The sequence below is a fragment of the Acanthaster planci genome, linkage group LG02, assembly GCF_054643075.1.
Source record: "Acanthaster planci isolate LZ-2023a linkage group LG02, COTS_SCS, whole genome shotgun sequence".
NCBI classification, from domain to species: Eukaryota; Metazoa; Echinodermata; class Asteroidea; order Valvatida; family Acanthasteridae; genus Acanthaster; species Acanthaster planci.
The window spans coordinates 1,454,336-1,468,813 of NC_141778.1; the positions used below are offsets into that span (position 1 = coordinate 1,454,336).

The 14,478-nt window shown below is 42.0% G+C and overlaps 2 protein-coding genes across 3 annotated transcripts in view; one reads left to right on the forward strand and one right to left on the reverse strand.

The window, feature by feature from the left end:
- Positions 1-3,009: 3,009 nt before the first annotated feature.
- On the reverse strand, positions 3,010-8,219 carry LOC147799786 (uncharacterized). The gene is made up of 4 exons (XM_087133843.1): positions 8,023-8,219; positions 7,099-7,294; positions 6,401-6,492; positions 3,010-6,051 (listed from the first exon to the last, which is right to left on the reverse strand). The coding sequence occupies exons 1-4, from the start codon at positions 8,159-8,161 to the stop codon at positions 4,220-4,222; spliced, it is 2,259 nt and encodes a 752-aa protein (XP_086989969.1). The 5' UTR covers positions 8,162-8,219; the 3' UTR covers positions 3,010-4,219.
- Positions 8,220-10,967: 2,748 nt separating this feature from the next.
- Positions 10,968-14,478, forward strand: part of LOC110985039 (extracellular sulfatase Sulf-2-like) — a 63,801-nt gene continuing 60,290 nt past the window's right edge. The window contains exon 1 of one of the 2 annotated variants that reach the window (XM_022245737.2): positions 10,968-11,119. The gene's annotated coding sequence lies outside the window, so the exon portion shown is untranslated. The remainder of the gene's footprint in view (positions 11,120-14,478) is intronic. The other variant, XM_022245742.2, reaches the window with a different exon arrangement.

A 14,478-nucleotide genomic window follows, 5' to 3' on the forward strand; every position in this document is an offset into this window, starting at 1 on the left:
GATGGCGCTGTACTCTGAGTCGGATCTTAATCTTATAGACGCGGATTGTTTGGGCACAAAATGCGCGGCCAAACAATGGCGGCGCTTCAGGAGGGTAATGTCATGCGCAACATAACCTTTTTCTCATGGGGTGATGGCTAATCCATGCCTCGGCCTCCCTCCCGAAAACAAGCCAAAAACAAACAGAAAATGCAAGGATATCATTTCCGGAAATAACTGGCCATTTTCTTATCAACTAACCCACTCGAAAGCGATAATGTTAACCTGTTTTTGTGTGTGTTTGTTTTAATTCATTTTTTACACTTATTGTCTACGGTTTTGCTTTAGCAATATTTTCACTTCCGTCGGTTCATTCGTGATTTGTTCAGTGTGTAAAACTTTGAGAATTCCACCGGGACATGCAATTCGCTCCAAGTGGGAAAAAAGAGGGCGTGTTTTTGACGCGGAGCATGCCGAGTACGAGTAACTCAGGCTGCATCCGAATCTGTTGTCTTGACAGCGCTTCCACTTTCAAGGAAATTTACTTATTTTAAGGAAATTTTTGCTTTCGAATGAAATTTTAAGGAAATGAAAAATTCTAAGGAAATTTTGAGGAAATCCCCCGAGTCTAAAGAAATTCTAAGGAAATTATTAAATTCTGAGCGAATTCTACAAATATTCTCAAAATTAGCAGCAAAATCTACATTTCAAACTCCACAATAATATTCTGTCAGATTCAAGATGACTTGAAACAAGACTAGTAGAATCAATATCACCACACATGATGCACACAGCCAGATTTTTTTTTCAAGACCATGAGTTCGAGAATTGTACTGACCTCTGCTTATCATCTAGCAAATAAGCATAGTGGCTTTTAGTAGTACAGTAGGCTTTTTGGTGGTTAACAAAAAATAAGGAAATCGGGAGGAAAATAAAGAAATTTGGCTCTGGGGATAGGGAAATTTTCATTTTGACTGTTGGAAGCACGTGTCTAGGTCTAGGTCTTCGCTCTATTGGAAATGTGTGGAGATGCGTAGGCAATAGATCTAGCCGTACCTCTCAGCTCGAAGCCCGTTTCGGACACAGCTTTTAATTTACTCCAGTATGTATGGCCTTTGCGTACACGCAGAACGCATGCAAGAAACCAATTGTAACCACCTGTCTTTCTTTTCGCCAAATGGGGGGTGCACTTCAACTCGAGGAGGATAGGTTTTGTCAGTAAATATGATGTCCAAACTGTCCTTGTATTTTTCCGTTTGCTTTCGATGAGCCAACACTAAAAAAAATCATCCAAAAAAAAAAAATTATAATTTTACACTCTCAGGAAAAATTGCACTAAATAAAATTCATTCATAACTTAAGTAAATTTTATTGAAAACCGACATGCGGCACACCGCTGTGAGCACAAAGTGAGGGCAGCTTTAAATGAACGACCAAACTAACTTACTGCCGTTTTTAAAACAGACACTTAATCAGCTTAAAAAGTTGACTTCATAAGCTGACTTAAGGATTTACATGAAACAACTACTTTCCGGCATAAAAAATTCAGTTCTAACTGAGAACGAATAATTTTGTTATGTAGGCAAAATTTCTTTCATTGTGTTGACTTTGAATTCCCTTGTTTGTAAATTTATTCAACAGAAACATCAACACTCTGCTTCTCACTTTGGTTTCATCTCTGCCCAGAAGAAGAATTCTGTCACTCACACGATTTGGGTTCAGTTTGTCTGCATATCTGACGAACACAAATCATGGCTTTCTTGGAGATTTTCCCCGTGAAATCTAGGGAAAATAAACCGGACAAATTAGTCGTTCACTTCAGCTTTGAAACCACTTTTGCCAATGAGTAACATTTCAGACGGTCCCAACTTCGAGATAGTGAAGTTTCATATACAAAACCTAATAGGCTAGATAGACTGTCATAAGTTTCTCACTAGGCCTAAATAGGCTTAAAGTTAAGCATTATAAAGTACAACTTGAAAAACTTTCTGAAACTAAAAATGTGCGACTCACTTTTCCTTCTGTTCCTTCTTCCAAACTTGACGTTGGTCTCCGGTAATTCACTGCTGCGTACACCTCAACCATTATTCTTTCCAAATTTATCCATTCCAAGTGCAGAATTCAGTTTTTCTTCCAAATCTGACTATTGAAGCACAAAACCTCAACCGGTGAATCAAGGAATATAGGTATACTATGTACGTTAAAAGCATTTTTCCCACAACATATTTTACGGACTCTATATAATACTCTATTTCTACCATATTGTGGCGCCGGCGGGTTCGGTCGATGGGGGCGCCAGCTCGGACCCGCATGGCTGGCTGCCCCTGCTGGTATGCGAACGGTTTTCCCGCCTCGCGCCTGCGCAGTCCCCGCAGACTCCTTGGTCGAGTTCGGGCGGCCTGTTCTTGACACGGGTTTCTTGTTCTCGCGCACGAAAGGCCGGAACACGACTCAAGAACACTATTCTCGGAACAGGATCACGCGCCACGTCCTCGTCAGGGTTTTACTAGTACAGGAACACATGGAAAAACTCGTGAGATTTTGAACAGCTGCAAAAAGCCATAGACTATGTAGACAATGGGAAGTTTTGCCAAATTAACATTAACTATTTCCCGGAACACACAAATGAATGTTCCTGTTTATATAGAAAAGAATTCAGCCCATCCAAACCTTAAGTCTCGAATCACGTACACCGCCATGTTGCATGTGACAACCGGTTGTTTGTTACCGGCGTTCGAGCGGCCGACCCACGAACAACAAATCGAGCTGTTCGTGAATACATGGGAACAAGCCGCCCGAACTCAGCCCTTGTGTCTGGAGCTTGTGTGTGTGAGACAGCTTTTTGACTTCGTGACATTAAAGAGAGTAGTTTTACCCTGACTGAGTGGTTCTTGTCAGCGTCAGAGCGCAATAGGCAGGACACGCCGATATTTATCATATGGCATACTTGCATGGGGCAATTGTGGAATTAGCCTAATAGATAGAATACTTAAACTTCAAAAAAAGACACTGCGCATTATCAGTTCTACATCTTTTTAAGAACACAATAATCCTTTATTTTACCAATGTAAAGGTCTGTGATATTTATTCTTTCCAGCTAGGGATCCTCGTGCATCAAGTAAATAATACTAATGTACCCAACTACATCAGCTCAATGTTTATAAAAAATGATGAAATCCATTACCATTTAACAAGGCAGTGTAGTGAGTTTCATCTCTCTTGTACGCACGAATCTTGCAACCAAAACAGTGAAGCATGAGGGTCCCAAGCTGTGGAACTCATTAGGTTTGTTAAAAGATTTACCCACCTTGTCGCTATTTAAACAGAAACATAAGAAGTGCTTACTGAATAATTACAAGGGAAATAACTGAGCCTTACAGGTTACAGATTACAGGTTGTATTATTTTGTCTATGAATTCATGTACACGTACTTATTATACACTTTTTCTTTGTTAATTGTTACATATATGTAGATGATTTACGTAAAGTTTTTGTCCTACATGTCCAGTTATGTCTGTATAGGGCCCCTACTCGACAAGCTGTGCTTCTTAGTGGTCCCTCCACCTTTGTGTGGAAATAAAGTAAAGTAAAGTGTGTGTGTGTTTGAAAAACTCCATTTGAAAGTTCACTCAACGAAATTCGCAACGCTTGTTATTTACCCTCCTGAAAATATGCACACGTGGGACGCGTTTTGGACGCGATGTCCTATCCAGTCTATAACAGAGACCAATTTCAAAAAAATAAATCTTGAAATGGTTCGCGGTAGCCCCTGCTTCACGCGACTTGGACCAGCCAGCCAACTTCGACAAGCTCGGTGGTCGAGTGGTTAAGACGTCTGCACTAGTAAGCAGGAGGTCTTGGGTTCGAGTCCCAACCGAGTAAGCTTGCAATTTTTTTCGCAAGCTATGGCAAGCACTCAACATACAGTGTTTATCAATATATACGCTGGGTAAGGGCAAAACCCGTTATATACATTTAACATCTCCCCAACGCAAAAATACATCTTGAAATACTACATTACGTAGAATACGGAGCGCATACTCCAGGTTTAAAAGAATTTTAAGTTTTCCATATGTTGTACACAAGTGCATGTTTTAACGTGCATACAATTAGTTATTTTTTCTTCACGTCCAGTTGACAAATTATGAACAGAACAATTGTGGCAGTATGTGGACATGCAAACTGAATCTAAAGCTATACACTAAACAAAATCTGATGATAGGTCTACAATCACAAGAGTTCACAACTTTGACTGAGCCATTCTGGGAACAGGAGCCTTCTTCTTTTTTGCCGTTTCGCTTCGCTGACGTCTACGTTTTGACAAGGTCCCAGACAGACGTCTACACCAAGCGATCTTTTGCAGAGTGACTGGCGGTAGCTCATTTGCCTGCTCCTGCGGAGTCGGCGTTTTAGAGGGCTTGGTGTTTTTAAGTGATGACATCGGTATTTCTTGAGATGAAGTAGACCCTTGTCTGGATGTGTTGCACTGACTGGGAATAGAGCCGGGTCGCCGGCGTTGGTTCTTCCTCAACTTCCCCGCCTGCTCCAGGCCCCCGCTTGGAAAGGCATGAGCGTGGTTTAGGTTTTTAGCGGGAGTCGTTAACCTTTCCTTATTTTCGTCGTCCTCTTTGTCGGCATAGGCAGCCCCTATTCCTTTCGCCAAATCGCATTTCGTTCTCTTGGACATTTTATCTGTCCAGTGTTTGGGATGTGGATGGGTTTGGAAAGCCCTTGTCGAGAAGTCCTTCTTTTTCACAGTGTTCCAGCGGAGAGATTTTTTGTGGGTGCGAGTTAGATCGGCTCCCAGTAGATTGAAGTCGGGCAATCTGAACGGAGGTTCGACCGAAGAATCAGAGACAACAAAGAGAGGCGACAGACGGCCGCCTCCTTTGGGTAGTTTACGCACTGGTATGCATGCACCATCACTGGACGCTGGAATATTTAACGACTTGGGTGAGATCGAATTGTCACCATGCTTCTCTGACGATATCGACAGTGGTAAACATCTTCCCTTGTGGGAAGTACAAATTTGGTTTGTCGATACAGTGCCATCTGTCTTTCTTTCTTTGTTCGTGTTTTTAGCGAGGCACCAAAGAGGCGGCAGAACGAGTCCTCCTTCTTCGTGCTGCAGGGTATCTGGAGGTCCCCCAGGGAGACTTTCATCCAGGTCATAGGTCAGCTGAGGCACAGGACCTCTTCTTCGGGCCGGAGGTGTTGAGGACGAGGTAGCCGAGCACGATGCATAGTAACTGGAGTCTGTTGGGTTGGTCACGTGGAGGTGCGTGCTGGAGAAAGACGGCAATGCCTCTCGATTGGACCTGTAGAAAGAACTTTGCTGTGTCATTTCGCTGGTGTGGAACTCCTCATTCTCCCGCCAGCGATGGCCGAAAAGACCCCCTTTTCTAGTGGAACGACACCTGTTGCTGACGTTGGTGGCGAAGACGATGGTTGACCGACGATAGTCCACCCTCCCGGTAGGGCAGCACAGCCGGATCAGGAGTTTGCGCAGCGTCTTGCGCAATCTTCGATTCAGCAGCGTATAGACATAAGGGCTAATGACAGCGTTGGTATAAGCCACAAAGGTGACCAATGTGATCCACCAGCAGGTCATGTTGTAAGGGTCTCCAGAGGGATCCCCGTTCTTGGACCAGCTGACTTGAGTTTCTAAAGCACGGATGACGTTCCAGATGTGGGTGGCGACGTAGGCAGCCCAGCAGCAGAAGAAGGTGCCAAAGATGACAAGGATTATCTTGGCAGCGTGCGCACGGTGGCGCGGCGGGCGCCATGCCTGACGCTGCTGCTGATGGCCACGCGGCCGGCTCCGCTCGCTGGATCCCGATGTACTGTCTCCCCCGCGGGAAGACAGCTCCCGCACCCGGCGGGACTGCGACCTGGCTGCACGGAAGATGCGGAAGTTGCAGACAGAGGTGATGGCCAGAGGTATCAGAAATCCCGCGGCAAGGACGGAGACAGAGTACGCAGGGGAGAATGTCCAGTCTGAGGTGCAGTGGTGGGTGGCTGGTAGGAAGCGATACAGCCCCACGCCCCATACCGGGAACAGTGAGATGACAGCTAAAACAAAGAGAAGTTGAGTTGTATTAAACACAAAATGACGTCGACAAAAGTGTTGTTTTGTCCAGTTCTTCATTTACCAGAACCACAGGAATTATAATTCCTCGGGAGGTTTTACCATTTAAGGCAAGACACTTTTTCATTCCAACTTACATATTTGGTAGAGTCTACCTTTACCTGGCCTTATGTTTGTCTGTTGCTCAAATTCCTGCTCAACTTTACCATCATATCAACTTGCAACACTGACAGCTTGACATGTTTATTCCATGTTAACTAATAAAGTAATTTCATTTCATTTGTTGATTAGAACCACACTGGTCAGACTATGTAGAAAGTAAATTATCCATACCTGCTGCAAGCCACGTCAATACCAGCATCACCTTTGCCCGGCGCTGCGTCATTATCACTTGGTAGTCTAATGGATAGACTATCGTACAGTACCTGTTGAAAAAGAAAAAAATACTACTTGATAAGGGAACTAAAATCAGTAAACTTTTGAAATTTTTGCAGGATTAAGATACAATTTGATAGGATGTGTAGATAGTCATAGAAAAACCTCTTTCGAGAAGTGTGGTTCTAAATGGTGGGCTGGTCGCCTTCGGCTTGTCACCCGAAACCCCTAAACCAGTCCCGAAAGGTTCACCGGGAACTGCACAGTAATGTTGTGATCGAGTCTACAACGAGCGTTTCTGGACTAAATTCGGTCGACTCTGGCATTTGCACGGTACCAGACCTAGGAATTATCTGCTTAGCTGCTCTTTTGTGAAAACCGTGATGGAGTAACTGCATGCGCTGGCCGACCATCAACCGACTTTTGGTTAATTGGCTTCCAATCCGTGGGTGTCTGTGAGTCAGTCCCAAACGAGTGATATCACCCAATAATCAGTAGGCCCTAATCAGTGTTAAAGCCGTTCAAAAGCCTATCCGTACTTTCAAAGCGAACGGCAAACCATCGTTACTTGCACCACCAGTTTGCAATGTTACATAACCTGTATGTCAGTCAAAGTTTGAGATTTTGCATGACGTCTGAAGTCAAGACTAACTCACCTATCTATTGAGACACAAGCGACGGACAGCGTAGAGGCTAAACAGAGCGTCTGACTGACAAATGCAGTCAGTTGGCATACGGTGTCCCCTAATAGCCAGTGGTCCGTGTCCCTGGACACCATGGTGATGAATGCAAAGGGCATGTCCAGGACGCCCCTAAGGAAGTCTGTGGCTGCCATATTCATCATGAGCATTGCTGAAACAAAGGATGGAGAAAGACTTAAGCTTCGAGACAAAAGGAGACAATATAGTGATCTCTATATTAACATTACTACTATACAGTCATGACAAACGGGTAGTGGGCGACGCAGGGGAGAGAAGAGATTGGAATGTCTCCAGTTGGTGCTATTGTATTCCAATCAAAATGAAAATATCCAACAAATAAAAGCATCAACCCTTAATTGTATTAACTTAAGTTGTGACGTTTCAGTAAAGATCACACAGAGAAAAAAGACAATTTGAAAAGTTTTTGACAATTTCAAAAAGAGCAAACAGCAGAACGCAGTCAGGAATCAACACCACGACATAAAACGACCAGAATGGAGCAAACACTGCTCCTGGGAGGTTTAATCGTTGTATTTCTCAGTCAACATAAAATGAAGGACCGAATCTCACCAAAGTTATACTTGCAACTTAAACTGGTTATTTCTGAATTTGAGCAAATCGTTCTGGGATTGGCTGCCTACTTCTAAAAACACTCTTCTGTCTTTAATGCGTCATTATTCACACCTCAGGGATTAATAAACCCGTCAAAAATTAATCAATGTATTTATCTCACATTTTAATCAGTGTATTTAACTGCAGCGCTTAATCTCTCTGCGGGGAACGCGAATCAAAATCATTTAAAACACCTACTGTGATATGATACATCCTTTGGTATTGTATTTGTTTCACACTATTGTCCCTCTCTAATAGTGAACTCACCTGTTACGGGCTCAGTGTTGCGCGTGTTGTAGGTGACCCAACAAACACCCATGTTGCCAACTATTGACAGCACTATCATCATCCCAAGAGCAATGGATTTCAGCGTAAGTTCAAAAGACATGATGTGCATAGTGCTCATTCCAAAAGAAAGAAACAAAATACTACAGTACAACTTTGAATTCGAGGCTGTTGGGGCACTGGTTCCTTACACCAATGGTACATCTGCGTCCAATGATAAATTTCCTTTTAATCGATGAAATCCCACTGGAAAAATAACGCACAGAGATTGTTTTCAAACGGAATACTTAGAATTTTTATTCAATCGACACTTGGTGCAGTATCACTCAATTTCGGTTGGTTTAATTTCTTGGAGGAAAATCCCAGTGAAGTAGGATGCTTGAAGTGGCTACTCCAGCGAACACCTACGGGTAAAGAACTGGCCAAGAACAGGTTAACTTTTCAATATGAAAGACGTGGCTGGCTCTCTGTCAATTGATTTTGAAGCCTAGTCGGTTGGAGCAATTGCGGAAAACGACAAAGGGAATCGAAGAGGTACGCCCTCAAGTCCAGTCTTAAAACTGTGTATTGAATGGTCCCTTTATGTCTGCGCTGTTTACCACGCATGAAGGACCGTGATAGAGACACATTAACGTAAGACTGGAAAGTGAGAATGATAGATTTCCATAATCGGGTTGCAGATGTGGCATCCGTTCATCGACAAGAACCACAAGGACTACCTCTTCCGGAAGAAAGATTCGCTCCAAGATGCAGTAATAGCTTGGGCTGAGTCAGTTGTACACCTATCGGCTTAGGTTAGGAACTTGATTTCGCGACACTGCGTACTAAAACGCCATTTTCGACGAATTTCAAAGACCGACCAACAGCGGGTTTCTGATGTCAACGACTTGCTCTTCCTTTAGTCTGCATGGCTTTGTACTTCCGAATCTGCGGGACTGCCTTATAGGAACTTGCATCAAACAACCTGAAACCCCGGTCGTCTTATTTATGGCAAGGGTAGCCATGACAGCCTACATCGTTAACGACGAAAGCCCGTCATACGTCATGGTCATATTAAGAGAATCCTCCGTCATACCCGGCTTCCTCATTAGTCCAAAAGGAATCCTTGTTAAACCGGATCCTTGTTTTTTTTTTTGGGGGGGGGTTGTTATGCCTTCATTAGTTTTTGAAGGCCAACAGTGCAGGCTGTAAGATACGCGTATCTCAGTTAATGGCACAGTTCATTTGAAAATCTCATGTTTCTCCTTGAGTGCGGACTACCTAATGAGAAAAAGAGTCATTATTGTGGGAATTTTTTGTACATATATGGTAACATTGATTTGGTACGGGTAAATTAACCAAGTCGTACGTTCTTCAAACTTGAGGCGTGTTGTGCTTCGTACAGTCGTAGTTCAAGCCGTCTACGGCACGTCTAAAAAAGGTTGTAAAACTTACAAGCACTAAAATATTTTAACCTAACTCTGATTATCCTAAATTAAATGGGCCAAGATTAAATGAAATTTATGCAAATCGTGGCCCTGGCGTACACTTGTGCTCAATGTCTTTGAAACAAATGAAAAGGAAAGGGCCCGTTGTTAAAGTACATGTATTTCGTCACTCTTTGTGTATTTCGTTTGCAAACAGTTACCGTCAAGTCGAGTTTCCCCAGGATGTTGTGTAATAAAGGTACAGTTTCACCGGACCATTACGTGAAACTTTAACACAGAATAAAACAGAACTGTATAGTTGCGACACGAGTGTCTTAATTGTTGAAACCAAAGGCGGATTATGCTTCAGTGCACAGGGACAATTATAGCACCCGTGCAGTACTGCGCCCACAATGAACAGCCATTTTGGTTCCAAACTTTGAAGTTGGCGCTGGGTGCATTCTACTAAATCGGTCTAAATCGGTAGATTTCTACGCGCGAGCTCATTGATATTTTGTGATTCCCGCACGGGTATTTACTATAAGAGGGGTCATAATTAGGAACAATCATAGAGACATGTCCATACATCACAAATTTGGGACTCGGGGTATAGTGTACACAAAAACTTTCAACCTGTTGGCCTGTTTTGAATAGAGGCGGGCAGCTACATTCAGAACCGAGTGCATAGTTTTACTGCTATTTTGGGATGTTTTCGGGGAAGGGCGAATAAAAAAATCGCATGGCTAACTCTTCTAAATTAAAAAGAAAAATGAAATGCGAGGCCAACTTGTTCCTGAGAGTTACCAGGCGGCGCCCTTTCTGTCCGATTTTGCTCTTCTTTTTTTTTTCTATGGGAGTGTGTTAAAGGGTGCAGTGAACTAATTCAATTGAAAATTTGGGCTGAGCTCGTTGGTATGAAAAGGGCCCCCCGGTTTCTTTTGGAAAAGGAGATTATTTGGCGGGGAAAATGGAAGGATTGTGGGAAATGGGCTGGGATCGATTCCCTGGGTTTGGGAGCTTCCATCCGAGGGCAGAGTTGATAAAATTACCAAAAAACGATCCTCAGTGCCCAAGAAAGTAGTAGAAAGCCATTTGAATAATGGATGCGAGACTCGGGACAACGCTCGTCACCCAACGCCCTGTTTGAGCAGTGACGCGTTCGGGCGCTGGGAGACGAGCGAAACTTGGGAACTATCACTTTTCAAGGGGTGAGTTTGTTTTGCGCGAATAGTTAAAATGCAATTCCCTAACACACCGAGAATTGAAAAGAAATGGAAAGACTAGGGTCAGAGCAATAATTTGATTTTGTTGAGAAACTCCGGTATTGTCGACTTGTATATTATTGAGCTCTGAACCTTCTTGAGTTTACACTGTTTTCGATGGGACTTGAATTAGTTCACTGCATGGACCCCCTGAAGTGTGCGTTTATAAAAAATGTCTGTGGCTGGAGTTCTGGGACAAAAACCATCATAGCGCCACCATGTGTTACAATCTTGCCATGCACCAAATGCAGCATCATGACGCTGCGTTGCACGTGTAGGCGTTCTGTTTGTATTTTGTTCGTATTCGTCATCACACAAGTGCTACGAACTCGTCTACTTGGCTTCATCATTGAATCGTGTCGGCTGAGAAGTGTTCTAATTTCTACCAAGTTTGTTGTCCAATTTCAGGAGGTAAGAGCTCTCGTTATTGTCCATTCCCTCTTAAAATTGTCACTTTTGCCACACCACTACGTCATGTACGCTCCATGGAGGAAGAAACCGCAAAATCTATCAATAATATTTATAACTTGTCCCGCACTTACTTCTCCAACTTCTAAGACAAGAGAAAGCAACAAGTTGATACATGTACATGTAGGCCTATGTACGAGTTCATGTGTAAATTCGTTCTGTCCCTTCATGTTAATGTTTGCCATGTATTCAGGGCCTAGGCCTACATCATGAAAACGTGCATGGTACAAGTCCAAGTTTTCTGATTGTTTGTGCGTAACCATTTTGGAGTGATACATGTAGTTTTCTATAAAATTACTTTGGAAAGAGTTCCATGTCATGGCATAGAGGAATAAAAACGGCCTACTGTACATACAACTCCTGATACCCCTGTGTACAAACCTATGGCTATGAGACCTGTCTGAGTGTTTTCTGATTAAATGCTCTGAAATTTTCTTAGCTAAATTTCACTTTTTAAGACAAGTTTTCTTTTTCTCTGGGAAAATTGTTGTCTGTAGGCCTACGTGTATACTCAGTTCTATATGTATTTTGCATTAACTCTGTTATCGGGGTATCGGAAATGTTTAGTTTTGCATTGCCATTACTAGATAATCAATAACTTATGCCCTGAGGATTAGTTCTATTAAAACAGTGAAAAAATTTTGTAAAAAATTTTGTAAGTTTTTCAAAGTTTTGATAATAATCGTGTCTGTCATTACCCTGTTATTTCTAATGCTGCCCTGCCCTTGGATATCCATTGCTAGGTGTCTAAAGGCACATTTTTTTCAGAATAAAAATTAGAACTTGCTGCGCTGAAAAACTTTTTGCGTGCATAAAGCGTTTCCCCACGCTCCATTACAATAAACTTGTATCAATCGTAATTTTCTCCTCCGGGGCAGTTACTCATGTTAGTAGTGAATAATTACATTGGCATTACAGACGCGGTTTTATGTTTTACATACAATTTGAAGAATTTGCAACGGATATTTAGAATTTCTAACATTAATTTTGAATAAAATAGTTCAGGTCTAATGCGATGATTATAGCTATCAGAGAATTAGAACTCAGAAAGAAGACATTTTTAACAATTGTTTCAGACATTGATAAAAGAATGAGCCCACCAAAAAAAAAAGAAATTTTGCGATACCCACATATTTATTTCTTCGGCAAAATACCAATTTCAGTAATAAGATGAATGTCAAAGTTGTTGGTAAAAAACTTTTGGTGAAATAAATGAAGTCCTTCCTTTCCAGAGTAACGAGCGTAACGAGCGTAAGGCGACGCAATGCAAGTTTCCCTATCTCATTCTCTGGGCGGATGGCATTTATTCAGGAGAAGACTGGAAAAAATGGAGTCCATTCCACGTAAAATGAAATGTCACAAAACATGGCTATGTTGTTTCCTTTGAAAACAAAATCATTCTTTTTATCTTTACATTAAGCAAAGTGCTTTAAAGGCCGTTATAGAAACTGTCACAAGAGGGTGTAAAACCTCGGTACATGTATCATGAATATTCAGCATATTTCAGGACCCACCTTCTTACGTATAGTAACACGGGGAGTATGTAAATTTTTTGACTAATATGACCAAATACTGTTGACGCGGGAAAAATGTGAAAACGTGTGGAATTTCAAAATTTGCATGACATTAAGATTAATTAGCATGATCTCTGCGTGGTTAAAATCATAGTGAAGCATTGGAGAGGCAGGAGACAGATCTTGACATAGGGAGACTCCTGATCCGTCATCGTGCGATAGCACATTTTGATTTCGTTGATTGAGCTCCATGAGAATTTGAGAAACAGAGACAGTTTGTGGCAATAGCCCAAATCGTATATTTTCTTCATTAGAAAGCGTTAGCGTAATGTAAGTGCTTACAAAGTGAAATCCACAAATTCTTGGAAAGCTAAATCCACGGTTGAGAAAAGTTAATCTACGGAAACCGATCATTGTTTCAAGCCAGGGAGTCAGACTTTGAGACTGTTCGCTCATCTTAAAACTGACTCCCTTTAGTGGAGTTTTAGTTGTAGAATCTTCTTCTTTGAGGGAGAGGCTGCCCCATTACCCCAAAGAGAACCATAGCATCGCGGGAACGGAGGACCTAGAAAGGGGGACTTGCGACCACACTACCTTATCAAATTGACGGAGATCCCCAGAGCGTTCACCCGGTGGAGCGACGACACGCTGGAGGACATGCATGAGTACCCATGTGGGGGATAGTAATATAATGAATTTGTAATGATGTGATAAATGTAGTTTTAGTTTGGGGTAAACTCTTGAAAAACTCACAAGCTCTATCAAGGATTTTGTGAAGATTGTAATAATAATAAATTTCTTTTTACTTTTTTGTTGTATAGATTGCTACCAGTTCCTGAAAGTTTCTTTTTTTGTGGCTTTGTTGTCAGTGAGTGGAGATAGAAAAGTGATCAATCTTCATGTACATATTTTGGACCCGGTTTGTGACAGAAACCATTTCTTGATACTGCGATAATAGAGACTCAACCTCCACTTGCCTACGCTGCCCACACAGATTTTCTGAGCTATTGTAGAGGAAAATAAATTGAACCAAAAACAAACTGTTATGAATTAAGTTAAAAGGAAGAGTTGAACAACAGCAAGGAGAGGATAATTCAGGAAGGTGAACAAGCCTAAGCAATCTTTGTTTCAAATGTGATCACTACTGCGATAATAGAGTAGCCCTTCCTATATGGAACTCTTTCCATTATTTAAAAAAAATCTGGTAAGTGATTAGTTCTGGAAACCAGAAGGCTCCTCTGTATGCATTTGGGTTTCTTTCCACTATTTAAAAAAATTCTGGGAAGTGATTGGTTCTGGAAAACAGAAGGCACCTCTGTATGCGTTTGGGTTCCCAGAAGCATGGAAAGTTGTCAGTAGTTTGTGGCAATCAGGTCAGAAATATCATAAACATTCTTGCGCAGAAATTACTGACACCACAACCCAGTGGCACAATCTGAAAGCGGTGCTGACGGACTGATAATTTGCATCTAAGTATGCAAATTACTCCCATTCATAAGTAGGCATACCTTTGGAGTCACAAAGTCAAAACAGGTTGAACAAAATTATAAATTCCCAACGATATTGCTACTTCATTGTTCCTTCATGTTGTGGTCTGGTGTGCCTCTTGGCAGTAGTTTTAACAAAGTGGAGATTGGTGAACATGTGGCACGTGCCGTGTGTGGTAGCACAAATAGGGATGAGCCAGTGTAGCATGAAATGGGACTTGAAAATGCAGGCTCATCGATAGTATTGCAGTAATTGCACAAATATAAGTGAAAATTGTGAATATTCAACTGATAAAAAGAA

What these genes read in the sequence shown, in the direction of transcription:
- LOC147799786 (XM_087133843.1), bottom strand. Translation starts at nt 8,161, where the DNA reads ATGAGCACTATGCACATCATGTCTTTTGAACTTACGCTGAAATCCATT. An exon ending in GCTTGTGTCTCAATAGATAG is followed by an intron (nt 6,493 to 7,098) that starts GTGAGTTAGTCT and finishes CTTTTTCAACAG; the next exon opens with GTACTGTACGATAGTCTATC. An exon ending in ATTGACGTGGCTTGCAGCAG is followed by an intron (nt 6,052 to 6,400) that starts GTATGGATAATT and finishes TCTTTGTTTTAG; the next exon opens with CTGTCATCTCACTGTTCCCG.